The following is a 26867-nucleotide window of genomic DNA, read 5'->3' as shown; positions in this document are numbered from 1 at the left end:
TTGCTAGGCCGACTCTGGGACCCGGGCCTTATGTTTGACACCCCTGCTGAAGAATATTGAGAACTGAGAAAGCGGAACATTGTGTGCCACACGGATATAACAACGAGTTACCGTGACAAACAAAACAAAACCACACAAGTAAGGCACAAACATAAACTGCAGTTACTGTGCAGCTAATATATTTTTCCCTTGCTTAAACAAACCAATTATGTGCCCTCCGCCAACGAGCTCGCACCCACAGTCGCGAGTCATATCTCTGCACTAAACAAACCCAGACTGTAGTTTATCTGTTACATAAGCCTCTGAAAGTGGACTTACACCTATAGCCACAGCCAGCGGCTTTAGCATGTTACCAACTGCTGCACTGCCTGCGAAGACGCATACGACATTGAAACTCTTGTAACCCATTTTAGTCTCACGTCCCGGGAGTTTACCTACTGCAAAAGACATATACTGGGTAGACATCTTGGCTCAGCCCAGACCGTGCCCGTTCAGCCTTACCCTCGCGTGGCGGGAGCCACAATGACGCCAGTTGCACCACTACGTAGGCGGCGTGCACCGCGATCCCTCAGGTGCGCATGTCAGCGAAGGGGTTCCCTAGCGGTAACGCAGTGAAAAAGCGAGCCAACAACACTATTTCCGGTTTGAAAATTGCTTTCAGAATAAAGGTTTTAAAAAAAAACATTTTCAAAATGTTTTAAGCCAGCGGTCCCCAACCTTTTTTGCGCCACGGACCGGTTTATGCACGACAATATTTTCACGGACCGGCCTTTAAGGTGTCGCGAATAAATACAACAAAATAAAACTAGTACCCATACCGAAAAAAAGAAGATTTATTCATAACACACGTGAAAAGACCAAGGAAAGCCGAGTAAACGATAAAAACGATAACAAAATAACGCTGAAAACCGATAAAAACCCTGAAAACTATACATTTCACACCTGAACCTCAACTCTCGCGGCCCGGTACCAAACGACTCACGGACCGGTACCCGTCCGAGGCCCGGGGGTTGGGGACCGCAGTTTTAAGCCACTGAATATTTGAGTATTACTGATCTCAGAAAAGGAAAGAAGTAAATTATACAATCAACTGTCATTTTTGAATAGTTCAGGCTCTGTCCGGAAATGGACAATAAATCCTGCTAGTCTATAATCCCAAAATATAATGATTGTGTGGGGACAGAAAATACACAGCTGCTCCCAGCTTTTGAAGTCTTGAGCTTGGTAAACCAGCCAGGTTGCTTTTGTTGATGTAAAATAGTTGTACCTGTGTGAAAAGACTTATAATTTGCGGTGTTAACAGATATTGGATTACTGTTTAAATACTCCTGCTCTCAAAGGCGGCCCTCCACAACATTTTATAAAATTGTTTAGGTTTTTTTCTTAATTCAGGATAAAATGAAATCTCCTGTCCTGAGCTTGGGATATTGAATCTCACTGCAGCTGGACAATTCTCTAAGACTGTGTGGCGGCCAGTTTTTCTTTTCTTAATTTTTCTTAGCGAAATAAACTGGAAATAAATACTGTTTAAACTGGGAAAATTCTTCAAAGGTTGAGAAAAGTTCTAATGAATTCTCTTAAACATTTTTTTTTCCACCAATGACTTTTTTAACCTAATAAAATATAGCATTAAAAAACATATTTGTTTTGACTGTTCAACTGCAAGTGTGCTCATTCTTGAATCTATGCCTTGAACAGCTGCGGCAAGCTTTACATGGATGGTGCTGTTGCAGTGGATGTTTTCTGACACATCCAAACAGGGCATGAATTGTTGTTGAGAAAATCAAAGAACACACACACACACACACACACACACACACACACACACACACACACACACACACACACACACACACAAACACACACAGACTTGTCTTCACGTTTTTTTAGAGAGGTTTACGGAAGTGCCAAGTATTCCATGGTCCAACTTTTCAGATGTGTCATCTTTTTACTGTTAATATCACTGCAAATTGTTGTATGGAAGTATAGTAATCATGTTTGCAGCCCAAATAATTCTATGCATGAATAAAGTAAAGGTTTACTTCCATCCTAGGAAAAGGATGCTTCTTTGGGGACATTGCACAGAAAAGCCTGTCAGAATATTAATTTAAAGGCGTTTCCTATGAGACTGTAAACATGTAACAGTGAAAAAGCGGATTTACTTTTGTGTTATATGAGGATGGAGGAGAGCAAGGTAGTTGTGTCACCTTTAGATGGTCGTGGTTTAATTGTGAAAAACGGAATTCGGAAGTGTTGCCGTCTTTGCTGCTAGCAGAACACAGGCCGCAGTGATTTGGTAGCCGCTGCAGTAGGAGGAAGGACCGCGGTTCTACCGCTTCTATCTTTCAGTTTCGCCTCAAAATTTGCTTGGTGGTTCTTTCTGGTAGCAACCAGTTAATTATATGTAGAGTAACGATCTTATATGACAGCTAAATCGTAGTATTACTAACGGACAGTGATATCAATCGCCATTTTAATCGCACGTTTTCCCTGTCAGAAGCGCTAGCACAACAATGGCTCTGAAAAGAATTCACAAGGTAAGGAAGTGAACGGCGAGGCCCAGGATTTCGCAGTTTGGTTATAGATCTAATTCCAAGGTTGTCTAGCGGATGCTTGTCCGGCAGATTAGTTGTACTGACAATAATTTGAAAAACGGATCTATTTATTCAAGTTAGGTTTGAGCTGGCAGCTAACGGTCTGTGAGTCTGAATAGCGAGCGGCGACACTGAGAGCAGCAATGCGCCGCCTTTCAGTGCTGCTACAAATGGGCCAACTCCACCATTGGCTGTGTTAGCTGTTCTTGGTTGTGTCACATAGCTTCACAATCTGTTTCGGTTCATTAAGAATGTATTCGATACCGCGTATAAAAAGATGTTTAGCTTGCCATGGTTGTCACTAGTTAATGGTATTAGTGGTGTGTTAGCTGCTGCTGGCTAACATTATCTCTCCCGGTTGTTGGCTAGTTTGGATGCAGGCTAGCCCACTGCATTTCTATCTTTATAGTAAACTAGCGGCAGTTTTCACGATATGCTATCAGATATGTCTTCATTAGTCGATATAAACGGCAGCCTACGTAGCTAACATTATTCAACACGGCGGCTTTCGTTTACTTAACCCGCTATTTGATTTGACAGATAACTGAAGTTATCCGGCTAGCGGTAACGGCTAGCTCAGGAGTCCAGAGCTTATTTAATTAAAGGACGGACGGCTTCTTTGTCGCTAGCCATTTAAATACCCGATCATTTGCTGTTGTTAGAGGAACAGTAAAAGTTCAAACATAATGATCGCTATATCGGAAGCGAGCATGTACCTCCTCCCCGTTTTTTTTTCGTTAACTGTATATTGTCATCTTAATTCATAACCTGCAGGTTTTCGCAGTAGTCATGTCAAAGCAGCCATGTTATTGTTTGCATTGAACATGCTTATGGCTCAACGGGAGAAGCAGTACATAAGGAAATTCTTGTTAATGTTAGCAGCGAGTCGGTGTTGTAAAAACAGGCCCCACGCGTTGTTCGCCTTTGATGGCATGTTGCTGATAGCAGGCGAGCCCTATAATCGTTATTGTGCCGCTCGTCTGATTGAGTTAGCTCCGCGTTGTTTGGTCCTGTTGCAATTAATTCCCCACGTAGCATAAAGGCATGTCATAATTTGGCCAGGCAGCTCGCTTCATGTTTCTCTTACATGACATCCTGTGCTGCTGTCGAGCCGGAGAGGTTAGCGTTTACGCTAAGCTAACGTTACCAGCATACCGTTTACTGCGAGCTAACCAGTTTACACGGCTGTGTGGGCTATAGTAAAAGCTTTGTCAAATTATCGTGATCTCGGTTTGGGTGTACGTGTGTTAGCCGCTCTACCTGGAGAAAGGCAGTTACGTAATAGCGGTCAGTGCCATAAGCAAAGGCTCGGGGTGCTATAGTAGTGTTGTTGTGTCACCGGGAAATGCTTTGAGAGTTACTGTAGCAGGGAGCCTTTATGGCTGTGGCACCGGCCTCAGGAGCTGTCTGAAAACAAGACAGAGCTCCTGGTGAGCAGAGGAAGTAGTAAGTAGAACAGCCTCTATAAGATTATTGAAGCTCTTTTTTTTGTGCCCACCCCAAACACATGCTTAAACAGAGGAAATTCTTGTGTGGTTATTTTTATGTTGCATTTCCTTTTTCTCTCTGTTCTTTAGATTGGGGTTGCGCTGATTGTTTAATTAATAGCCCGATATTGGTGTTTGTAAAACAACCTGGCTAAACCTGATATTTCTGCTTGCTCCTTCTTTGTTATTTGTTTTTTTTATCATCTCTTCTTTCAGTTTATTCGGAGGATTGTTGAAGGGAACTTTAAAAATGTGTATATTAGAAGGATATATTCTTAACGATTAAGTTGAATTTCTGAGACAAGTCAAAATACACTGATAATCGTGTTTTAGAAATGAGGACATTTTCTCTGTTAATGTATAGACTGCTTGGACCTCACACAGAGAAGAAGAAGAAGAAGAAAACAGCAAAGTGCTCTGTTCTATACATTGTAGCTAAAAGGTTGAGATGCAGTTTGGCAGGTTCACCTTAAACCTTCCACACTTTCCTAACACCCTTTGATGAACTCAGGGAGTTGACTTCAATCTTTAACATTTTAAATTTATTTTCAAAATGGAAAATATTAAAATCAATTACTTTATATTATTCTTATTTTTTTCTTCATTTGGCCCTACTTAATTACAAAGAAATAAATGTCATTCACCTCTTAAACACACTGTCTGGACTCTTATCTGGCACAATACTGATGTGACACAAAAGATAAACAGGACACTTTCATCAGTGAATGCTATCCTGTATGCAGATGCTGGTGTTTTTAGCCCTCTTATCTGTTCTTAGTTTTTATGGTCTATTTAATGCTTCGCTGTATGGCTGGACCCAAACAACTCACATCTCTTTGGTTTGTCTCAGGAGTTGAACGACTTGGCACGGGACCCACCAGCCCAGTGTTCTGCAGGACCAGTAGGAGATGACAGTAAGTCAACATTTAAACCCACAGTGTCACGTTAGCTGTGTGTAAGCAGGATTCAGAACCCTTTCCCGCTTTTTATTTGAACTTATTCATAATCTTATGTGACCAAATCATTTTTCAATCATCAAATTATACTCGCATATGACATAGGAATCAATGACAGATCCATGAAGACCAACATCTATAAAATAGATTAAATTAGTGTTCGTTTCTGCTTGAAGGTTATTCTTAGAGCTCACATCCAGGAAATACCTGCAGCTCCTATTGTGAAGATTTCTGGGTAATTATAAAAGCATAACCCACTGTATTGCTTCATGTAGGTTTTACTTTTACTTTCACAGCAAGGGTATTTTTTCTTTTGTAATGTTGGGAGTAAATCAGAGTTCAGATTTCTTTTTTTAATCTCATAGACTGAACCAATAATGAAATGCAGAAGGCATTAACTGAACTGAACTTAGCCCTGCAGTATGTTTGTCAATGTTTCCTTGTAACCAGTACTTTAAATGTTGTATGTAAAACTCCCAAGGTGCTTCTATTATTGCAGGTTAATTAAACAAAATTTGGTCCTAATGCTAAAATTTGTGTGCAGAGTTAAAAAAAAAAAAAAAAAGTTCAGAATATTGAAAAACTTTGATGATATGGGGATTTTTTTTGTACTGAAGGAAAATGTTTAGTGAGCAGTTTAACACTTTCTCTTTGATGCGTTTCTGGTTTGATCAATAAGTCACTCAGTCCTAAACCACAGTGTCCACAATCTTGTGACCTGAGGTTTAAGTGTCAGTAAATCCAGACACTTAAATGCCTGCATAATTTTGGAATTTTCACTTTGGCTCGATCTCATCAACTTGGTCTTGACCCTGCTGTAACGTCAAAATCCAAACTGTAGTTTTTAATGACCAGCGTCCAGTTTAGTTAGTTGCTTTTAAGAAATATTTTGATACATTAAGATCTTGTATTGTGGTAGATCTGACGCTGTCCCGTGCTATATACACAAACAGATACATTCAGTTAATCGCTCTGATGATGTGCCTTGATATTTAAGTCCATTTAATGATTGCTCTTATTCTGTCTTGGTAATACAGCAGTGTTTTTACATATAGCTGTAATCCTTTATAATCATGTCTTTTATGAATGATAGTGTGGGAGTAATAATAATTGCCCTAGATGGGTATGTTTAGAACAAGTAGCATGAATAAACACAGACAGATTGTATTTAGGATGTTTAAAAAAAAATAGACAGAGTGACTATATTAAGTGTATGCACGCTGATTTAAATATGAACTCATGGACTTGCAAATTACGTGCTGCCCCAGTCATTGCACAGAGGTTGACGCAAACTTAGCCAGGAGTAGTAATGCGGCGGCTGCCTGCCCGACACATCCTGAGTGCAACACCTGGGTTCAACAAGAGACCGACACCCACGCTGTTGTCTCATGTTTGAGGTTTGTGACGTCTGCATACATAACCAGAATCGTCACAGGGTGTACAGTGCAGCTGCTCTAATATGTTGTATTGTTTTTAGGAAACAATCTACATGCTTTGTTTCTTTAGTCTGTTTTCATGTCTTCAGACTGATTTTTGCATATTGATATCTGTTCCTAAATTATTTATTGAAACTATTCTTTAAAACAACAAAACTTATGTGCAAGATTCCTTGAAGATTATTAAATGAAATATGAATATGTTGTGTTGAAACTCAAGACTAACCCATGAATGTGTTAATGTCCTTTGTGTGTGCGTGTGTGAGGGGGGATGTTGCATTTAGGTTCCAGTCAAAACAAAAACATTTGATTTTTATCTTAGGACCGCACGCGCAGGACACGTCCATATGTGTCTGCATGCTGTCAAGATCACAACAACCGTCTGAGGAGTTTTTCCTTTGTTTTAAAGTCTGACATTTTAATGACACGATCATAGTGTGGATCCCGTAAGCACTGCATCCTGGGATTTTGGTGTGCAGTCTGTGTTTGTGCACGATAGCGTCTAACTTTTGTACTTGTGCGGGGAAAAAATCAGTAGCAGAACTTTTTATTTGTTTGCTGTACACATCGCTTCCTGCCATCAACATCAAAAAAACCAAGACGGTGTCTCTTGTGAAATGCAGTTATTGTGGCTTTCTTCACAAATGTGACATTTCTCCTCAGACAGGATGCTTGAATTGGACAGGTTTAAAAGATCACAGTCAGATTACAGTGGTTTGTTTTGGTGGTTATCCAAGCTCTTTAAAAAAAATCACTTCTTGTTTATTAATTTCCTCTGAAGCAGCAGGTTAGTGTTATTCATGTGCTGCAAGTGTATATGTAGTCATTTCTAATTAAGAAAAGACTGTCCTCAGCTGCACTTTATTTAAAGCCTGTTACTCAACTGTATAAATAAACAGGCACGCTTCATGTGGCATTATTTATTCTAACACTTCCCAGACACACATCATGTCCTCAGTTTCATAACAAATTTCTCCTTTTTTGTTTCAGTGTTTCACTGGCAAGCCACAATAATGGGACCCGTAAGTACTCACACAGTCACAGCTTTAACTGTTGCTTTAGGTTTATGGGAAATTCACGTACATGCGCACGACTCTGAATTGTTCTCACTATAAGTTTTCTACCTGCCTGTTTCCTTTTATACCATAATTGTAATGAAGCCCATTGGGCTTCTCTCTCCTTCAGAATGACAGTCCTTACCAGAGCGGGGTTTTCTTCTTGACCATACACTTCCCCACAGACTACCCCTTCAAACCGCCAAAGGTGAGCACCAGAGCATGCAAAGAAGTAGCTTTTCATAAACAGAGGGTGCCTAAGTTCCTCTTGCCCGTTAAAGCGTGCCACAGCTTTACGTCGTTCAGCTTTCTGCCGTCTCCCCCTCTTTCTTGGCTCCCCCCATTCATCTGTTTTCAGGTTGCATTTACCACAAGAATCTACCACCCAAATATCAACAGCAACGGCAGCATCTGTCTTGACATCCTGCGATCACAGTGGTCTCCGGCTCTCACCATCTCCAAAGGTAAGGAGATGTTTCTGGCTGCAGAGTAAAAGAGAAACGCTCCGTTTTCTTCTTTTTTTTTTCTCTCGTGAAAGCGCTACCTCCAAATGCATTCCTGTGGCAGAGGTCCTTGATTTAAACTGGCGCAGCACTATCTCAGTGAATGTCAGAGATGGTCCTTGAGCTAATACAGTGGTTTACACAAATAGCGTCCCTCATGCACTGTGAGTGTTTTTGTAGACCAATTATGTTTATGATCAGAAGTGGAATAGATGGGACATGCTAGCATGTGAGGGTCATCCAAAGGAAAATGTATCCAAACTCTGAAAATGTCAGTTTTTATGTGTGAGAACTCTTAACCTTTTGTGTGGTCTGTTCCAGTTCTCCTGTCCATCTGCTCTCTGCTGTGCGACCCAAACCCGGACGACCCATTAGTACCCGAGATCGCCCGCATCTACAAGACTGACAGGGAAAAGTGAGTTGTTTGCATGAATAGTTTGCTTTCATGTGCCTTTTCAGATTGTTGCTAGTAACACTGTTGCTAACAGTGTGTGACATAACAGAAAAAATTGAAACTGTCACCACGAGTCTTTAAAATAGCCGCACAGTTAACAGTGAGGTTCAGATGTGTCACTCACTCCCCACATTTGGTTTCGAAACACCCAGACAGCAACAGCAAACCTAACTCGGGGCTTCATAATGGGCGAATATCCTCTGTGGCCATGTCCAACTTTTATATACAGGCTATGGTCAAGAAGGCTGTTTAATGTTAGAGCGTGTGAAACTTGAGCTTTTTGATTAGTCATGCGTGAGGGTGAATGAATGCAAACATTGGGGCACAGACATGCCACCTTTCTGGAGTTGTCACCCCGTTGAGACGATCAGAATTTGCTACCTGTGAAATTAACGATTGATCGATAAGGCCGGAGAGCCAGAATTGGCTCAACAAAGACTCCCAATTTGGCCCACTGGCTCTGGAAAGTATGAAATATTGCATATATTTTGGATTTTAACTATTTTCATAACTTGGAACTTTTATAAAGACCCAAAGAGCTCCCCATGGTCATTTGTGCTACATCAAAGTAATTAAGTAGTAGATAAATGACTAAATGGCAGAAAAGGTCCTTTTTTTTTTATATATATAAATATCTACTATAAAAAATAATAAAATCTTACAATGGGTCCACAGTAAATAAAAATAAAAAATTACATTTTATGTGAATGAACAAATTAAGTCACAACTCTTTCAGTAACTTTACACATTTATTTCTTACTCTTTCAGGCCAGAGTCGTGCTGACAGGTGTGTTTTATATACAGCACGTTTCTCTTATCGTGTAGAAAAACAGATACGTTCCATTGAAAATTCCTTTGTCTTATATTAAAGTATCTGAGGGATTTCATATGAAGCTAAACATCTTTATCGTGACAGAAAGGAGAATGGCACTCGTCTGAGCCTACGATGTAAAATGAGGACGATGTGTCTGCTCTGTGCCATTCGCTCATGAAATTTCTGCCCTCCTCTTTGGCTTCTCCCCAGCTTGATGCACTCTGACAAAAACCTAATTGCTGTGCAGGTTTAGTGACAGGCAGTGGATGGCCAATTAAATTGTTGAAAGTGCAAGCAAGTTTTGAACAGTCACGGTGACGTCGCAACAGAAACGTGATGCGGCCACACTCGTTGCGATTCAGACTTCGGGGAGCATCTGCTCTAATTCGGGCTCCCCGTTTCAGACACGTTGATGGGACCAGTCAGAGTAAAGGCAGTGGTGCAGATTGACTACAAGTGTTCAACATGTTGATCCTTCACTAAGTTAAAACTGACCACTCTCCTCTCTTTCTCTTTTTTTTTTTTTTCTTTCTTGTTCACAGGTACAACAAAATAGCTCGGGAATGGACACAAAAGTATGCAATGTAGTGTTGGGGGTAGAAACATGGCCAACCACCTCTACGACGTAAAGGCTAGGGGAGCTTCAGACGTAAAGAGAAAACAAACAAAAAAACCATACAAACAAATGAAAAGTTTAAACAAGATCTTGTTGGTTTCCATTGGAGTGCTTTCTTTGAGCCACGCCTCCCCTTCACCAGAGTACCTGTAAAACTCCCTCTGCCCCACCTTCTCTCTCTCTCCCTCTATTTGCTCTCTTTACCCCTTCCCTCCCTCCGCCCCTCAGCTCACCCACCCCTCCTCTAGTGTACATATTGTCAACTTGCAATGGTAAAGCCCATCTCCCCTTTTTCACCACCTACCAACTCCTCCTCCATCTCCTGACTTCTGTATTCCATTTGTCACCAAGCAGGTTGGGCTGTCACCGATCCTCCACCCTCCCCTGTTTATTCCCTGCACGCCCGCATTCTCACCCACCATCACTAAAAGCATTCCTTTAAGCACCAGTCAAGCTTTGAGGGGACCTTTTTCTTCCCCCATTATCTTCCAGTTTAATTTTATTTTTGAGGGGGAGGGGACAGTAAGATGGAGGGATTTTTACACTCTGCACCCTTTCTTGTTTTTGTTGTCCTAATGATTTCCATCTGTAGGGGTGACATTTCAAGGAAGTAGTCAAAGGGCACTCTGTGTTTTATACAAGGCTATGTAACATGGAAAAAAATTACACGCAGCCTATTTTTGGTCTTCTGTTGGATTCTATGAAAGGACTTGAATTTATCCCCACACCTCCTGTTCCTCATTCCTCCCTCCCCCAATCTTCCCTCACCCAAGTTGACCCCTTTGTACACACACACACACACACACACACACACACACACACATGCACACACAACTGTAACCCCCATGTCACCCTCACCACCATCGTTTCTTTATTCACAAAAAGTGGAGGTTCTGGACCAGGTATTTAAGCAATTCATTTTTTTTCTTAGTTTAACCTGTGTTTTTATTTCCCACCCCATAATTCTTTAGTTTGCTTTTATCTTTCTTTTTTTGTTTGTTTTTTTTTGCTATTGTTAAATTAGAGGCTAACATCTTAAATGGCTATGGGACTGGCTTGGGCTCTGGGTGCGAGGAGAACCCACTCTTCTTGCACAAAACCTCTGTATATTGAATTACCTGAGAGGCTCGTTGAGCTTTGTGTGTTGATTAAACTGTGTAATAAAAACCCTCGACTCCTGTGTTGACTCATACTCAGCCTCTTTTTGAAGAAGGCATACAGAGGCAGGTTGGCAACATCTGAATGCAGTTAAGAGGAAGTTCTGCAGAAATCTAACAGGATAAATAAGATGAGCAATTACCTCATTCTTTTATGGTTACCTCTATTCCACAGAATTCTGTGAATACTGGGGAGCATAACAAAAATACAAGACTTGAAAGCTTTTGAAATTACATAATTCTTGGGCGCTTGTAGAGTCCAGTCAAGCCTTTAGAAAAGGTCATTTGTTGCCCTCTGGTGGTATGTAAAGTAGTTAAAAGTTGGGAGACCTTCCAGCTCTGTCACAGCTAAATTAAAAGCTTTGACTGGTAAAACTTTATAATTTATATATTTAAGCATTGTAAATCTATAAATGGGGTTTATTTTGAGTCAAAGGTGTTATGTTCAAACCCCCCCTCCTTTTTTCTTTTTTTTTTTTAAGCCAGTGACCTGTAAAGGAAATGGGACTCACCAAAGCTCGCAGTGGTCAAGATAATTATCCGCCGTTAGGAAAATTTGCCAGGCAGTGGAATTTTATTTATCTTTTGGCTATGGACCCGATAGTGAAGAGTTTTAACAAATACACTTAAAATAAAACGTAATATTTATTTATTTTATTTCTGGAACGTATTACTCATCACGGCAATTCCAACTTCAAAGAGCGCTAAAGCGAAGCCGGAAATGGTATGGGGGTTACGCTCTTACCCTTGTCGAGCTTCGTTCTTCCTCGGTTTTGATTGGTTGGTGGGCAGTGACGCAGCAGGTTCGGTTCGCTGTCAGAGTGGATAGTTTTGATAAGCTCTGTGGTTGACCTTGCTGCTGAGCGCTGATCACATACAGTACACCGTCCAAGGAGGGGAAAAAAAAAAAAACTCCCAACATGTCAGCCACCCATTTACCTGCAATGCCAATGCCTCCGATACCCGACTTACCCAGCTCGGGTTTCAGGTTAACTAAAGGTAAAGTATTAAAGCTGGCTAATAGCATGCTAGCCTTGTATGAGTGTTTTGTTAGCCGTTAGCGGGTCTGCGACAGTGTTGTAGAAAAAACTGTAGGATACTGTGTGGTTGTATTGAGGCTACCGCGTTTAATAGTAACGTAAAGACTCAAATATTTTTATATAGACTTTGTAGTTGCATTGTAAACTTTTCCCCTTCTTCTGGCATGGCGCCGTTAGCTGGCTAACCGGTCACCGAACCCAGTTGGACACGGGTTAATTTTTCCAACTTTAGACTTCACTCAGTGTGGGCCACAGCTAAACGCTATCTCCGTATGCCCGGCTTCCCGCCGCTCTAGCCAAGCAGAAGTTCACAGAAGTTGCTGATCAGGTCTGACAGCAGGGCCCACATTCCTGTTCTGAAACATGTGATTCTCAGTACTCGGCAGATAATCCTCCATGGCTTGGAAAAATTTCGCCACTCCTGGCCTTGGAAAACACCGCCACATACCTGCTTGTTGGTTTTCTAAGAATAGGCCTAAACTACTCTAGCATAAACCCTTTCAGAACCGAGAAACTGTTAATGCCACTAGGTCCGACAGGCTGAAATGATGACTAAAATGATGTTGCCTCAAATGACAGTTATGATCACTTGTTTAAGACATTACATAAAAGTCCTTATCATATTTGTCTTTTTTCAGAGCATTTTTTGGTTGCCGTGCCGGTGGCGGTGGTTGCAGCTGTCGGAGGCTTTCTCGTCAGCCAGTACCTGAACAGGCGGAGCTGCAAAAAGGGCCAAGTGAACACCTGCATCAACAAAGACAGCCCTAAAGTGGTCCACAGCTTTGACATGGAGGACATCGCCACCAAGGCCGTGTACTGCCGCTGCTGGAAGTCAAAGAAGGTTGGTCCCCAGGCAGCGATAAATGTCCTTTAGCTTAAACTTCAAGTAACAGTCATTGAGCTTTCTAAGCTTGCAGGTAATCTTATCAGAGGTCCAAAACTGCTTAGCTTTCTGCAGTCACAGGTCACGGTTTGACACATATTGTGCTGATCACATCCCAGTTGGTAATGGGATGTGACCATCTTTAACATCCCTGACCTGCGCTGAAAGTTACCCTCTGACAGCCCTCCATGCTTAGTCGGTTTCAAACTGCTGTTAGCATGAACTCATATGTGGCTAACAGACTCTCTTCATATGACTGATAAGAGTGAATTCTGTTGTCGTTTCTCCTCTTCCCTGCAGTTCCCTTACTGCGATGGTTCCCACACTAAACACAACGAGGAAACCGGGGACAACGTTGGACCGCTCATCATCAAAAAGAAGGACGCGTAATCTGAGCCACCGGAGAACTCGGCCCTCCCTGACTCCTCGCACGCCCGGCCCGATCATCTGTCATTCTCATTGCCGTGTCACACTGATTGATGATTACAGTATGACGCTGATATGTTCAGTCCAAACTCTGAGCATTGTCCTTTGCCCGTAACAGAAAAACATAGTTTTAATATCAAACTGGCCACACTGCTCTGACACTGCTTAGTGTGACTTTGAAAGCAAAGGTCATTTGAGGACAGATAAGTTAGATATGGTGGCACTATGACTGCAGCTCGCAGTATGACCTACTTAATGTGCCGTTTGTTTAAAGTTCTCACTGGGCCTGATAAAGGTGAAATATTTCCCCGTGCGGGCATTGTGCCTTCATGTTTGGTGTCCTTTCAGCCGCCTCCTCTGGCTGTGGGGCAGGTGGCTGAAAGACGAGACCTTCAGTCAGTCCAGCGTCTCGGTGAACTGAAGCGTAGGCCTTAAATTAAAATCTAAACCAGAATCCAAACGCTCACACAACCCTACATGAATGTTAACACACATTGTTTTGTTTGTTTTGCTGCTTTAGTCAGAGGAGGTAGAAGTTTAGTTTGTTGTTAATGAACTGTTGAAACTGTCTTCTTGTAACCAGTTCCTGTGGCTTTCTGGGAAAACTTGTGTTGAATCTGTGTTCAGCAGCTCGTGCCCATTAAGAATATATTCTGCCGTTTCAGCAGGTTGATTTTTCTACTGGCTGCGGGGTGTCTGGTTTGATTCATTGTTCTGTACATTGTGAATAAAACTTGAGTGACCCAATTTGAAAGCTTCATTTATTCATTTCGTTCGCCTTTTTCCACCACAGGATCGGAACGCGTGTCACAGCGCTGTGCTGATGGATTAACGCAGGACGGGGGTAATGAGTAAACAGCTCTGTGTGCGTGTGTGTGACTGCGGTGGGATCGGGGCTGTGATTTGTGTGGGAGAGACGGAAGTGAGGGGGGCTCCCGTGCTGCAGTGTCCACCGACACCAGTGGCCATTTTAAGACGGAGCAGTATTTGCGGTGACCGCTAGAAGACGCTGTGTTTACACGGATCGCCCAGGCCAGACAGACAGCAGTGTACGCGAACACGGTGGGCCCCTGCTCCCATAGTGACACGTGCGCGCGCTCGCACACACACATAGACACGCACGCACGAGGTATCTGGCTGCGTGCCAGATGCAACGGAGGACTCTCAGAAGAGGTGGAGTGGACTCCGCCGTCCCCGCGTGAGGAGTCACCTTTAACAGACAGCGAGCTCACGTGCTTCAAAGCAGACGGACATTAGCATAAAGGCTATTTATGTTAAACAGGCTAATTTAGCTCACAGGGCTCTTCCTGTTTTCCGAGTGACCTGTAAAAATATCATTTTATTTTGTAGCTGTTTGTTTTGATATTTATTTACATCCACCGTGTGTGACACCACAACCCAGTGTGCTTTTATGTATGAAAGGTCACGGCGCTGGCTTCCGGTGTGGATAAGACACCAGTTCAGACGGTAAAAAAATAAACAGTAAATCTGTATTTAAATCCATTTTAAGGGGAAGAGTTGTTTTGGTTGGATTTTTTTGTCTTGTTTTTTTTAAATAAGAGCATTTTTTTTTTATGTTAAAATAAGTAGGCGAAGCCTGGACTGCACAAACAGTAAACGCTTAAGAGTTTTCAGCTACTTTACTGAACATTTAATATAGCAAAGTTTGATTGAATACATTTAAAGATTTATAAAAGGACAAACAGGAATAATTAATAAACTGGGCTTTTGACTAGTTTCTACAGGCCTGAATAAGGCATAATTATATATATATATATATATATATATATATATATATATATATATATATATATATATATATATATATATATATATATATATATATATGTATGTGTGTGTGTGTGTGTGTGTGTGTGTGTGTAAGAGCCTAACAAGACTTTCTAGTAGAGAAAACATAACGAGCGTAAATTATAAGTGTGCCCGGTGTTTACATAATTTTTTACATGTGTCTCAGTTGTGCTGTTGACTGCGTGTGACCGGTGGCCTTGATTCGCCTTAGTATTCCCGCTGCCAGCTAACGGTGTGTGCTGATCTGCTTCTGTGGACGTTTCACGGGGTCGCTCTGACCAGAGCCTCGACTGCAGAGTCCACTTCGCATTTTGAGCGACGCCCCCAAATTCCGTGCAGAGTGTTTGCAGACCCTCCGGGACGGAGAGGTGGAGGAGGAATCGGCTGCTCCGCCGTCCATATACGCTACAATCACCACGCCATTAGTTCATGACTTCATCATATCTTTGACAGGAGAGCTCGGGTCGTGTTTGTAAGGTAAGCGGGGAGCTTTTCTCGACACTTCCTGTTGATTTTCGCCGTGTTGTATTGTCGCCTTTTTTCTTGCGCGCAGCGCCGTGTCGCAGCGACCACTCGGACTGTGGTCAGCTCGCCGTGGCGTCGGTCGAGCACCGTCTTCTTAGGTAACCTTAATAACGGCCAAATGATCGATCTGGTTTCCCGATCGATCCGCCAAAGGGGGCGATTGGCCGGTCTTGTAATAACACCCATCTCCCGTGTTTAATCAGCGGAGTAGTTTTTCTACAAATGTGGACACGGAACATAGCCTGGTCTTTTTTTATCCACAGCAACCGCATCGTTGCGCACCTCGCTCCTCGTCGTCGATAGCAGACAAAAGACAGCCTGTTTTTTCCCCCCGGCGTCCCTTATTTAGTCTTTCTCTGCTGAGCTTAAGCTTTGGCTGGCACACATAACAGCAGTCGTCAAAATGTATTTGAAAAGCGCGCTCCACATTTGACCTGCGCATATGCGCATATCTTTGCATATTGTTGTCGCTCTGTTATTGATTGCATTGATATACCGTGAAATTCTTAAAGGGATACTGCCTCCTGTATGCGGAAATCATTGGCAAGCATGCAGTGTGTGTCAGATACATGGCTGCCTTCATCTCTGTCCGGGGAGTTTGATTTCTGAGCCTGTGCACATGCATGTTATATTTTTGTCTTTAAGCACCGAATCTCTGCACTCTGCTTCTCTGGCTGTGTTTGGTGGCTCTGACTGAGAACATATCTCCCAGCCCTTCTTTCCTCGTAACTCTCTTTCTGTGTTTGTCACTCCAACATTTCTATTCTTAACCTTCCTCTCTTCATCCCCTATTCATTTCTAGCTCTCCAGGACTCCGAGGCTGCTGCAGAGAATGGGAATAGGGACACAGGCCAAGGCTTGCCATTTTGGCTGAAGTAACAGCAGGACAGTTGTCAGCCTCGCATCGGCTTCAATCCCCTTCTCCCTCACCTCTCCTCCCACACGCGCACGCATACTCACACAAGGACAGACAACTCCCCGTAGCCAGCTATGTCCACCGCGGTAGACATCGCTGGCCCTTCCTCCCCGGATCAGGCCCACAGCAGTGCTAAAATCCCCAATGAGCCACTGAGACCAAGCCTTAAGCGCTCTAACCACCCTTACAGCCTCTCCCATTACATCTCCACCCCTTCCCCGGCCGTGGATGTCAAAAGCCTGATGGAGCCCTCCTCATCTCAGCAACGGGCCACCCAGCCCGGCCACGCTAAGCCTCGCCGGGCCCCCTCCTGGCCCGACATGTGGGAGTCGCCCAGCGGGCTCCACCTGGCCCACGCTGCGGAGCTGCTGATGCGCGCTGGGCTTCTGGCTCTCACCCCTGCCACCACAGAGCAAGCCAGTTTGGGCGCACAGAGCAGCCAGCCAGCTAAGAGGGAGACTGCAGAGGCAAAGAGCGGAAAGGGAGACGGCGAGGGAGGTGGGTCCGGGCCTGAGGAGGAGGAAGAGGACTCCTCTGCATGCAGCACTGACTTCCAGCCCTTCCTGGGTGCCTGGTTCCCCTTCAGCCCCGCTCTTTTCCCCCTGGCAGGCTTCCAGATGGGGGGAGGTCACTGGAGAAGCACGGCCATGGGAGCTGAGGGCATAGAGGGGCTGGTGGCCGAAGGATACTCTCCCAGCTCCCTGGGCGGGAGCAGCGGAGGCAGGAGGAAGAGGAAGAGGTGCGGGGAGTGCGTACCGTGCCGGCGTCAGACGAACTGCGAACAGTGCAGCAGCTGCCGCAATCGCAAGAGGGGACACCAGATCTGTAAATACAGGAAGTGTGAGGAGCTGAAGAGGAAGCCCGGGGGGCCGGGGTTTGAGAGCAGAGTGTCTGGGTTTGATCTGAGGGGGTCTGATTTTACTTTGGGTCTGGCACAGGAGAGAAGCAATGGAGCCTTGGACGGATAGTAACGCTTGCGGTGGCAGGATTTGTCAGAGGTTCCCGGTTGGATGATTGTTGAGGAGCTGCAGTTTTAACAAAACAAAAATTACAAAACCACACACACACACCAACACACACTCACCCACAGGACACCCTGTTAACATGCTCGGACTGTGACTGCCAGAGACGTTCAAAGATGTTGTGTTTCGTGCGGAGCTGCAGCTCCCGTTTAAGAATGTCCACACACGTTCCCATCCATTTTGACAATCAGAGAATTGGAGAGGCGAGAAAGAAGGATACCAATGTTTGTCAATATTCAGATGATGACAAAAATTCTGTAAATAGACTGTAAATATCTGGAAAACATTATGTCTTCTTCTTCCTTTTTCTTTTTTTTCTTTTTTTTTACGTTGCTTTCCAGTTTGGATGTACTGTGCTTCAAAGGTAAAGAGGAGCCAAATGTTTTGTTTCTAACGAGGGGAGTTTCTGTTGTTCTGACGTCACTGCATCAGTAAGAAGTGAATGAGTTTGGCCTCGGCTAAATTATTTCATGTGCAACTTGTACTGTATAGCGCTGTTTGCCCTTTTGAAATAAAAGAAATTTGCCATGTGCACTCGTCTACAAGCTCTATGCTACGTCTTTATGTGTGTGTGTGTGTGTGTGTGTGTGCGTGCACTCATTTGTAATTGGGCGTATGTGTCCGTTTGCAACCTTGTTTCTGCTTGCGCACACATGTGCTCCTGTATGTGTGTGCGAGGTTGTGTGTGGATTATGAGTCACCTAATGGTGTGGCTGAGAGCCTTATCACAACCCCACAGACACACAAACACACCTACACGCTGCCTTGGCAAGTCCAGTGCGTGCACTTGAGCACACCTAACCTGACACACACAATCATCACAAACATTCGGGCTCTTCCTCGCACACAATTTCCTTTTTTTTTTTTTAAATTTTCCACGTATGTATATATAAATCTCTCACACACGCATACACAGATGAGGGGGGGGGGCAGATTTCAAGCCGAATACACAGCCAGCTGGGCTGAGGCTACAGGGTGGGTTTTTGCTTGTTGCCGTAACGATGGCTGATGTGATAAGACCTTCTTCCTCGGCGCCACACTCCAGGGGACCGCAGGGAAGACGTAACCATGGCAACGGCCGGCCCGAGGTGTCACGCTATAATTGGGCCACGGCTGCACTTCCTGTGAGCCTTCAGTCAGGGGGGATCGCAGAGGGACTGTGTGTGTGCTTGTATGTGAGTGTGCATCTGTGGGGGTGGGGGCAGGAGGGGGATGTGCACGTCCGTGCGTGTGTGTGTGTGTGTGCGTGTGTGTTTGTCAGGCAGGGAGAGAGAGAGAGAGACAGAGAGAGAGGGAAAGCACTGCACGCCAGCCAACGCAGGACACTGCCAACTCATGGAGAAAAGCAGCGAGCTCCAACATCATGCAATTACAACGCTCCCACTGAATGAGAAACACGCAGTCTTTTAGTTTTGAGTCCACAGTCTAGTGTTTCTTCATCTCCCAGACAAAGGGAGAATTTCAAATTCTTGGATCTGCAGCTTTTTCTTTTCTCACCCCCCCTCTCTTCAGTGCCTTTCTAGTGATTTGGAGCTTAATCCCCCCACCCCGCTCCTCCTCCTGGTCTCGTCACACACACACACACACACACACACACACACACCGGAAATCTGTGTCACCCGCTGCCCAGCAGGTCCAGTGACTCCCTGAACGCCTGCAGTCTGGCTCCACTGGCCTGCAAGATGGCAGGAGCAAAAAAAGGAGGGGGGGGGGGGGGGGCATTGAACGGAGGACAGAGGAGAGGCGGAGGAGGGCTGTGAGAGAGAGAGAGAGAGTTGGGGGAGGTGGAGGAAGAGGAGGAGAAGGAGGAGGGAGTGGAAAGCGGATACAGGGAGAGGGTGAAGGGGAGAGGAGGAGGTGTGTGTGGGGTGGGGGGGCATGGTGAAGGGCAGAGAGAGAGAGAGAGAGAGAGGGAAGGGGGAGGAAGAGGAGGGGTAAGAGGGAGAGATGAAAAGCAGGCCACAGGGGGAGAGAAAAGAGAAAGCGAGGGATATGCAGGGAGGAGGATGAGGGAGATGGACAGCAGGGGACGAAGATAACGTGGGGCCAAACAAAGAGAGTGGGAGAGATGAGTGTGAGATCCAGCAAGCGCGGTGATGGAGGCCGATTGAAATGCAGCGAGACAGAGATGCGGGGAGGTTAATGATGGATGCATTGTCCAGATAGACGGTGTGTGCCGTCACAGACCCCTGTGGAGCCTACATATGTTAGCACCAGCAGCCCTGCCCACTCTGGAGGAAAAACTCCTCACACACACACACACACACACACACACACACACACACTGCAGTGGAGCAACCTGCCAGCCCGAGGCAACCTGCGCTGGAGCTGGGCGGACCCTCGCTCATGAGCAAGTCCTCTGAAATTTTGGCCACTGCGTTTGCTCTGAGACACTGTGTCTCATTGTGAAGATCTTTTTTTCCCCTTCGACCATTGGCCGTTTCCCCAGTGTTAGGAAATGTGTAACAGCTTTGCAGAAAACATCATCTTTCTGAGATCACTCGTCATTATGCCTCTGTTATCCATTTGCATTCCCCTTTTGTACACATGGAAAACATGCATCTCCCAAACAGCAACACAATGGCTTCTTACATCCTCAAAAAGCCCTGTCTCATCTTCCCCCCAGGTTATATTTTGGTGACACCGAGGTCAAAGGGCTTTCTTGACCTTTGACCCTTAAAGCTGTTAAAGGTGGATTCAGAGTACGCCAGGTTCTAAAAACAGCCACAGGATGGTCTTGTTTCTACCGGTGAAAAACAAGCAGAGAAATCACTAAATGATACATGTGACTTCAAAAATATCTGAAATGGATTCTTATCCAGTCAAATCTAAATACAGTCATAAAATCCAGAACAAATAAAAATAACTTTCAAATCCTTCTCACATTTCTACGGTACGGAGCCCCGCAGCGGACATGGGAGAAAAAAAAATTAAGACGGACTTTTGCGAGATCTCGCAAAACTTTTGCACAACTCTGACAGCTACCAATCTCGACCACAGCTGCAATGTCAGTTATACGTTTTTGTCACAAGCCCTGCGAATTTTAGTTAATTATTGATAAATAAGTTATTACAAACAACACTTGGCCAACTAATTGACTGTATATAGAAGATGGAAGTCATTTTCCGATCTGAAAAGTAAAGTCAGCATGAACACCGCAGTCTTTCTCATTTCCAGCAGGGGGTGCTGCCTTTAATTATAAACACATGTCTGGTTGTAACTCTTCCTGATAGTTTTATGGTTTCAGTGGCTAGTTTTAAGTTGTTCCTGAAACAACACATTGCTCGTTTTATAAGTTATGGTCCCCATTAGAGTCAAAAAGGATGATAAAGTTTGGTTTACAGTGTGACTGACAAGTTGCTAGTCTATAAGTTTGTTGTGTTCTTCCATTTGCACCCAAGTGAAATTGTTTAAATAGCTTACTTTTATTAGTTTTGAATACTTTATACTCTATTTTACTATTGACGCATATGGAACATAACAACTATTTCAATCCATTCCTTAAAAAAAATAACAATGATAAAGTTTATATTTTTACCCTATCAATGCTACAACTCTGGGCCAAACATGGAGGATTGTTTGTTGTTTTAATGTGTTTAAACGGGTTTAACATGTTTATTTTATATAGCGAAGTCCCTAAAAATAATCATTGGTCACCATCAGCCTCTCAGGCTTTTTTTTAGTAGTATTCCAGTGCAGTATGTCTTTAAGCTCAGTTTTTAAAAACATTATGAAACAACTCTAATCCATAGATTTACAGTTTGCAAGCACCGAACATCTAAACACTTCAGAAAAGAATCACTCTCAAGCCGAGTAATATGCCAGTAGGGGCATAAAGCCTGGGGTCAGGAATTTTTCATAGCGAGTCACCCAAACCCCGGAGCAGGATATTAATGACTAACCTTGTGTTGTGGATGAATCATCTCAAATGTTCTCTTGCCTGAAGTTTGGTTAGTTTTCGGTGTTATCTTCTTGCCATATGATTGCATTTGTCTCTGGCCATTGGGGACTCTCACATTAACTTCTATTCTGGGTAAAAAAGTTAACCCTCATCCTAGTGAAGATGGAGTGTCTAATGTGTTTATATTATGCTGACCATCACCACACCAATATATAGCAGTTAGCCCAGTTAGCCCAGCTTCACTAACTCTACAAACATAGCTGGGCTTTAGTTTTCCGTCTTTTTGTGCAAAGCAATAGCAGAAAAGTACATCTTAGTCCTTCGGTCCCGATCCTTCAGTTATATCACCTTCAAATGAAAACTAGCGAGCTAACGTCCTGCTTTCCTCTAGCTTTGTTAAACATCTTTCACGGAGGCCTGGATGTTAAACTTTAACATCTGAGAGAAACAGTCATGATGATCATTTTATTGGTGATTTATTTGGACCGTTTCTCAGTGTTTGATTGATTTTAACCCAGGAAGAGTTCTGACGCAGAAACGGATGATAACATTAGACTTAGGAAGCGGATACTGTCTTGCTAGCACCCAGTGAAACTTCACAGCATGAAGGTGCTGTGGCTACCTCCAAATGTAATCAGGTATTTTTTAAAATGGGGATTTTTCCAAGGTCGTTTTGAAAAATATCTCTGTCCAGATCAAAATGCTAAAAACAAACTCAAGTGCTGTCAAGAACAGCCAAAGCAGGTGGCAATGTAACCTCGCGAAGACATGCTGATCAATGAAAAGCACAGAAACAATAACAGAGCAGTCTAGTGTCAAAAAAGGAAATCAAACCACATACCTTCGGTTTTAAAATTTACGTTTTCCTTGTCCATATGTAAACGCAGTAATGAAGTTTAATGCATTTACATGTTTTAAAATATTCACCCTGCCAGGAGTCTTTCAGAAACTCAGTTTTCAGTGATCCAAACGCTGCTTACATGTGTACGAAAGACCCAAGTAAATCGTTATTTACGTAAATAATCGTGTACATGCGGACGTAGCCTTTAAAACTAAACAAAAAAACTCAGGGGACTCAGAGGATCACATGAGTATAACCTATCCAACGGTTGTTTTAGTCTGGATCAAAGTGTTGGACCCATAGAAAGTATAACGAAGAGATGTAGTGACCGTGCTGTCACCCTCTGGGTTCTGAAGAACTGTTTTAAAGCCTTGAGACCGAATGTTTCTGCCGTTGCCATTTTGGTGTAAAAAATCCAAATGTGACAAATGTGTATGGGTCTAACTGTGAACCCACTTGATCATTGGCCAGCAATGTGTCGGTTAATCCTCTATTTTGAAACACGGTATGACCAAGGTTTACAAAGTGTTTACAGAGTCAAAAAGGTGTTTCCCGTTGACTTCCATTTTTGTAAGTCCTCTAGTTAGAGTACAAGCTGTGTCCAAATTCATAGGCTGCATCCTCTCGAGGACCCGGCCTTCATGGCTGCATCCAAATTGATTTACTCACGAACAATTAAAACAATAAAAAGTCAAACAATAATATTTTTAAGTTATCTAAGTGATTTATATATTATGTTTAATCTGAGTAGTGAAAGACTGCGGGGGGTTTGAAAACGATGTGCCGGGAGTTTGCTGTTCTTGCCGGCTCTAGCGAGACGGATGTCTCCGAAAACGTCAGAGCACTTTTGAAAATATGTGATGTCTTGATAAACCAAGCAGATATTTGAAGTTAACACAGCTACATTCTTGCCTGAAAACACCTTAAAAGTTTATTTTGTGACCCAGAAACAGTAATAAGAGTAATATTAAAACTAAGCAATTCCAGTTTCCAACAACGGCGGCAAAAAACACTAAAAATATTTATTGGATTTAAAAATGTTTAATCTTACACATTTCAGGTGTATCCTACCTTTTGCCCAGTGGCAGCTTTAAATTCCAGCCCCACCCACATATCCTAAGTCGGATACACAGATAACAAATTTAATGGATGTAGTTTTCAACATTTGTATAGTTTCAAATAATTACATGAGAAGCACAATCTGATATCCACATGTTAGAGTTCCTGCTACATCATCATAACAGTGTTGGTGCAGGATCAACATTGCAACTGACCAATCATGTTGTCAGAGTATTCACTTAGCATTAGCCAAGAAGTTAGCAAATGCTATAAAAAACTATCACAACCAAACTAGCACGAGTAATCTAAATTAGGCTAACAGCAAATCTAAATTGCTAAAACATTTATTATGTTGCATAAATTAATAAAGAATAAAAGAAAGATTTATACAAACAAAAGTTTTTTTCGCTCCACATTCCCAAGCAATGACATCACAGCAATCCAATTGGTCAGTAGCATTGTTGATCCTGGACCAACATGATAATGATGATGCAGGACCAACAACAACATGGGGTTACATGACAGACTAGCTTTTTACCAGAGAAGCCTCGTTACAAACACATCATGTCTAAAAGACGTGGCTATAAGTTAGGGCTTATGATAGATAATGTTTTTAAGCTGAGAGTCGAGCTGATCATGGTTAAATGAAAACAAGTTTTTTACGCTGTGTAACTTAGCTTACTTAGTTTTACTGTTATTTTGCAGTGCGAATTCTTCAAAGTTAGCAAACTGAATAAAAAGCCTTAATTCATGAAACTTAGAACTAGTCAAATAACCAGAATTGTTACACGTTAAGTAACAATTATCTTCAGGCTATAAATGAGACTACCATTGCATTCTTGTGGAATGACAGCCTAAGGTGTTGTCTGTCACAGATTCTTTTTTATTGTCTTTCCCCACAATGACCTGATTCACAGAAACGATTAGGAGATAGCTTTTCCAAAAGACAGCCAGATAATATATGTTGTTTACTGTCACACGGTCGACACATGACATGCTACATGTGTCTTAATTTCACCTTTCGAGGTGGATAGAAAATAATTAGGAGCAGCAGCACTCTCTATACGCAGCACACGAGTGTATACAAACATTCCAAGAAGAGCTTTCTCAAGGAACAAAGGTGAACAGGCTCCCACAATGCTTTACTGGGACACCCAACACTGTCCTACTATATATAGCGGCGCTTTTCACGCTGTGTGCATGACTGCTCGTGTAGAGTCACATGGTTCAAGATATATGGCCGGACAGACGCTCACACGCTCTTCACTCAGACACACACACACACACAGAGGGTGAGGGTGTGGAAGTGGTGAAGGAATGCGAGAAGGTTTACTGAGTTGACTGTGACGTTGTGCTTCCCGTGACCAGACTCTCATTTTCTCTGTCTCCCCTAGCGTCTCGCCCTCCGTCTCAGTCTGAACCACATGCTAATCAGCTTTCTGTTCTCTCCGTTTGATCTCTGATGGGCTGTTTTCTGATAGAGCCCAATGAATAGATAATCATTGTGTAAGTGACCACTATCTACAGCTTCTCTGTGTCATCTGCAGCTGTCCCACCTACCCCTACACACACAAACACACACACCAACACTGTGAACACACACAACTTTGTTAGAAGCAAGAAAACTCTTTTAGTTTGTTCTTTTACACAACAGGCATAAACCCATGTAGGACATATACAGTACAAATACAAACAGAAGGTAAAAAACAAAGTGTCAGCTGGTGAAGACTTTTAGGAATTAATTAGTGACCAAGTAAAAGGAACATGTGACTAAATGGTTAGGTAGTAACTACAGCTCAAACAGTGCAAACCTTAAAAATAAAGTACTGCTGTCTCTGCCACGGGTGTGATTTTGTTCTTTTCTCTGGCTTCTTCCTCCTAATGTCCCGTAAAGCTGCAGTAGAGCCTATAAATATTTGTCCAGGGAGATGCTTTTCACTGTTTTAGATATGTACTCCAGCGCAGTGGAAAAGAAATGAAGCAATGGCCATGAGGTTAAAGTGCTGAGTCAAAGCAGTGGAGGGTGTTCACATCCAATTTGCCTGACCAACATAGAAACATAAGTTATTTTTACACACAGTCCCTCTAATTTGATGACCGTGCAGTTCTGTGAGCTTAAACATAGCAGTGTTTTAGCGCTAAAATGTGGATTTCCCCCCCTGCCAAGTCCATTACCTGATTATGCCCTCTTGACTGACCTCATCTGATGCTAAGTATAGAAATGTTAACATCTTTGGGTCCAAATAGCCAATACAAGTAAAAAAAAAAAGAAAAAAAAAGTGCACTTATGTGGCTTCCACAGCTGTCGGCGATCCTGAGCATGTGGCCATGTTGAAGCCATGTTGTTTTATTTTAACCACAAAACGTTGGTCAGGTCAACAGATGTCAAATGTGGCTAAACGCTCCCTCAAAAAAAACAAGCTAATGTTTGTTTAGTGGGTTGTTTCTTGCTATTTTTATTGTTATTTTTTGCCAATCACCAAATAAAAGGTAAATAAAATATCACAACTTTTAGTTTTTGGCTAAATTCATCAAATTTCTTTTGCCCTACTAAAGTCTGTGAGGAGCAGTGCTCTGAGCTGGATGCTAACATTAGCATGCTAACTTGCTTATGTCAATGATGCTAATGTTTAGATATTAGCTTTCCTCATCATAATGCTGTAACTGAAATCACTTATTGTACACTATATATTCAACATGTGCACTCTTGTTCAGCATGTTTTTGACTGAATTCCAGTATTATGTTTATCTGTAACATGCTACGGGTCAATTCCTGAGAGCATATGTGCATTTCTAACAGAACCTGACGTCGTTTCAGATTAGCCAACTACAGATACACAATGAAAAAGTATAGTATACCTGGCAAAGAGAAATTGAAATGCTTAGATTTAAGTGTTATTGAAGTTAACTTTCAACTACTTTGGTCATTGTATCATCACTAATATATTGTTTTGTGGAATATTTATGTCTATGTAATGTCCTTCCTGTGTGCTGCACAATTAGCGTATAAATGGGTTATTTTATTATAATTATGAGATATTATTTTATTTTGGTCTACTAAACTGTACATTGTTGTGTAATTTTAGAGGCAGCCTGATAAATTATTGCACAGTAAAAGTTGAAGGAACGTTACTCGTTAGCATTCTGTGGGGAATAGAGATACTTAAAGCAGCAGTCCTCAACCTTTTTTGCACCGCGGACTTGTTTATGTCCGGCAATATTTTCATGGACCAGCCTTTAAGGTGTTGTGGATAAATACAACAACATAAAACCAGTATTGGACAAAAAAAGAAGATTTATTCATAACACATGGGAAAAGACCCAGGAGAGTTAACGATAAAACCGATAAAAAAATAACAATAAAAACCGACAG

The 26867-nt window shown here is 42.8% G+C and overlaps 3 protein-coding genes across 3 annotated transcripts; all 3 read left to right on the top strand.

The window, feature by feature from the left end:
• Positions 1-2277: 2277 nt before the first annotated feature.
• On the top strand, positions 2278-11083 carry ube2d2 (ubiquitin-conjugating enzyme E2D 2 (UBC4/5 homolog, yeast)). Its single transcript, XM_085361360.1, has 7 exons — positions 2278-2537; positions 4932-4995; positions 7464-7495; positions 7659-7736; positions 7887-7992; positions 8353-8446; positions 9842-11083. Exons 1-7 carry the CDS (start codon positions 2514-2516, stop codon positions 9885-9887), a joined length of 444 nt encoding a protein of 147 aa, XP_085217486.1. The 5' UTR covers positions 2278-2513; the 3' UTR covers positions 9888-11083.
• An 818-nt stretch (positions 11084-11901) lies between these two features.
• Positions 11902-14162, top strand: LOC146638428 (CDGSH iron-sulfur domain-containing protein 1). The gene is made up of 3 exons (XM_085368476.1): positions 11902-12071; positions 12751-12953; positions 13296-14162. Exons 1-3 carry the CDS (start codon positions 11993-11995, stop codon positions 13383-13385), a joined length of 372 nt encoding a protein of 123 aa, XP_085224602.1. The 5' UTR covers positions 11902-11992; the 3' UTR covers positions 13386-14162.
• A 1422-nt stretch (positions 14163-15584) lies between these two features.
• Positions 15585-18219, top strand: cxxc5b (CXXC finger protein 5b). The gene is made up of 2 exons (XM_085368465.1): positions 15585-15707; positions 16558-18219. The coding sequence occupies exon 2, from the start codon at positions 16746-16748 to the stop codon at positions 17637-17639; it is 894 nt and encodes a 297-aa protein (XP_085224591.1). The 5' UTR covers positions 15585-15707; positions 16558-16745; the 3' UTR covers positions 17640-18219.
• Positions 18220-26867: the final 8648 nt, after the last annotated feature.

Source organism: Diplotaxodon limnothrissa, linkage group LG2 (genome assembly GCF_057381915.1).
Source record: "Diplotaxodon limnothrissa isolate DT_005_m linkage group LG2, D_limnothrissa_male_GT1.1, whole genome shotgun sequence".
NCBI lineage: Eukaryota > Metazoa > Chordata > Actinopteri > Cichliformes > Cichlidae > Diplotaxodon > Diplotaxodon limnothrissa.
This window is presented reverse-complemented; position numbering and strand designations above follow the sequence as displayed.

What these genes read in the sequence shown, in the direction of transcription:
- cxxc5b (XM_085368465.1), top strand. Translation starts at nt 16,746, where the DNA reads ATGTCCACCGCGGTAGACATCGCTGGCCCTTCCTCCCCGGATCAGGCC.
- ube2d2 (XM_085361360.1), top strand. Translation starts at nt 2,514, where the DNA reads ATGGCTCTGAAAAGAATTCACAAG. An exon ending in AAGCCACAATAATGGGACCC is followed by an intron (nt 7,496 to 7,658) that starts GTAAGTACTCAC and finishes TCTCTCCTTCAG; the next exon opens with AATGACAGTCCTTACCAGAG. An exon ending in TACAAGACTGACAGGGAAAA is followed by an intron (nt 8,447 to 9,841) that starts GTGAGTTGTTTG and finishes TCTTGTTCACAG; the next exon opens with GTACAACAAAATAGCTCGGG.
- LOC146638428 (XM_085368476.1), top strand. Translation starts at nt 11,993, where the DNA reads ATGTCAGCCACCCATTTACCTGCAATGCCAATGCCTCCGATACCCGAC. An exon ending in GGGTTTCAGGTTAACTAAAG is followed by an intron (nt 12,072 to 12,750) that starts GTAAAGTATTAA and finishes GTCTTTTTTCAG; the next exon opens with AGCATTTTTTGGTTGCCGTG. An exon ending in GCTGCTGGAAGTCAAAGAAG is followed by an intron (nt 12,954 to 13,295) that starts GTTGGTCCCCAG and finishes TCTTCCCTGCAG; the next exon opens with TTCCCTTACTGCGATGGTTC.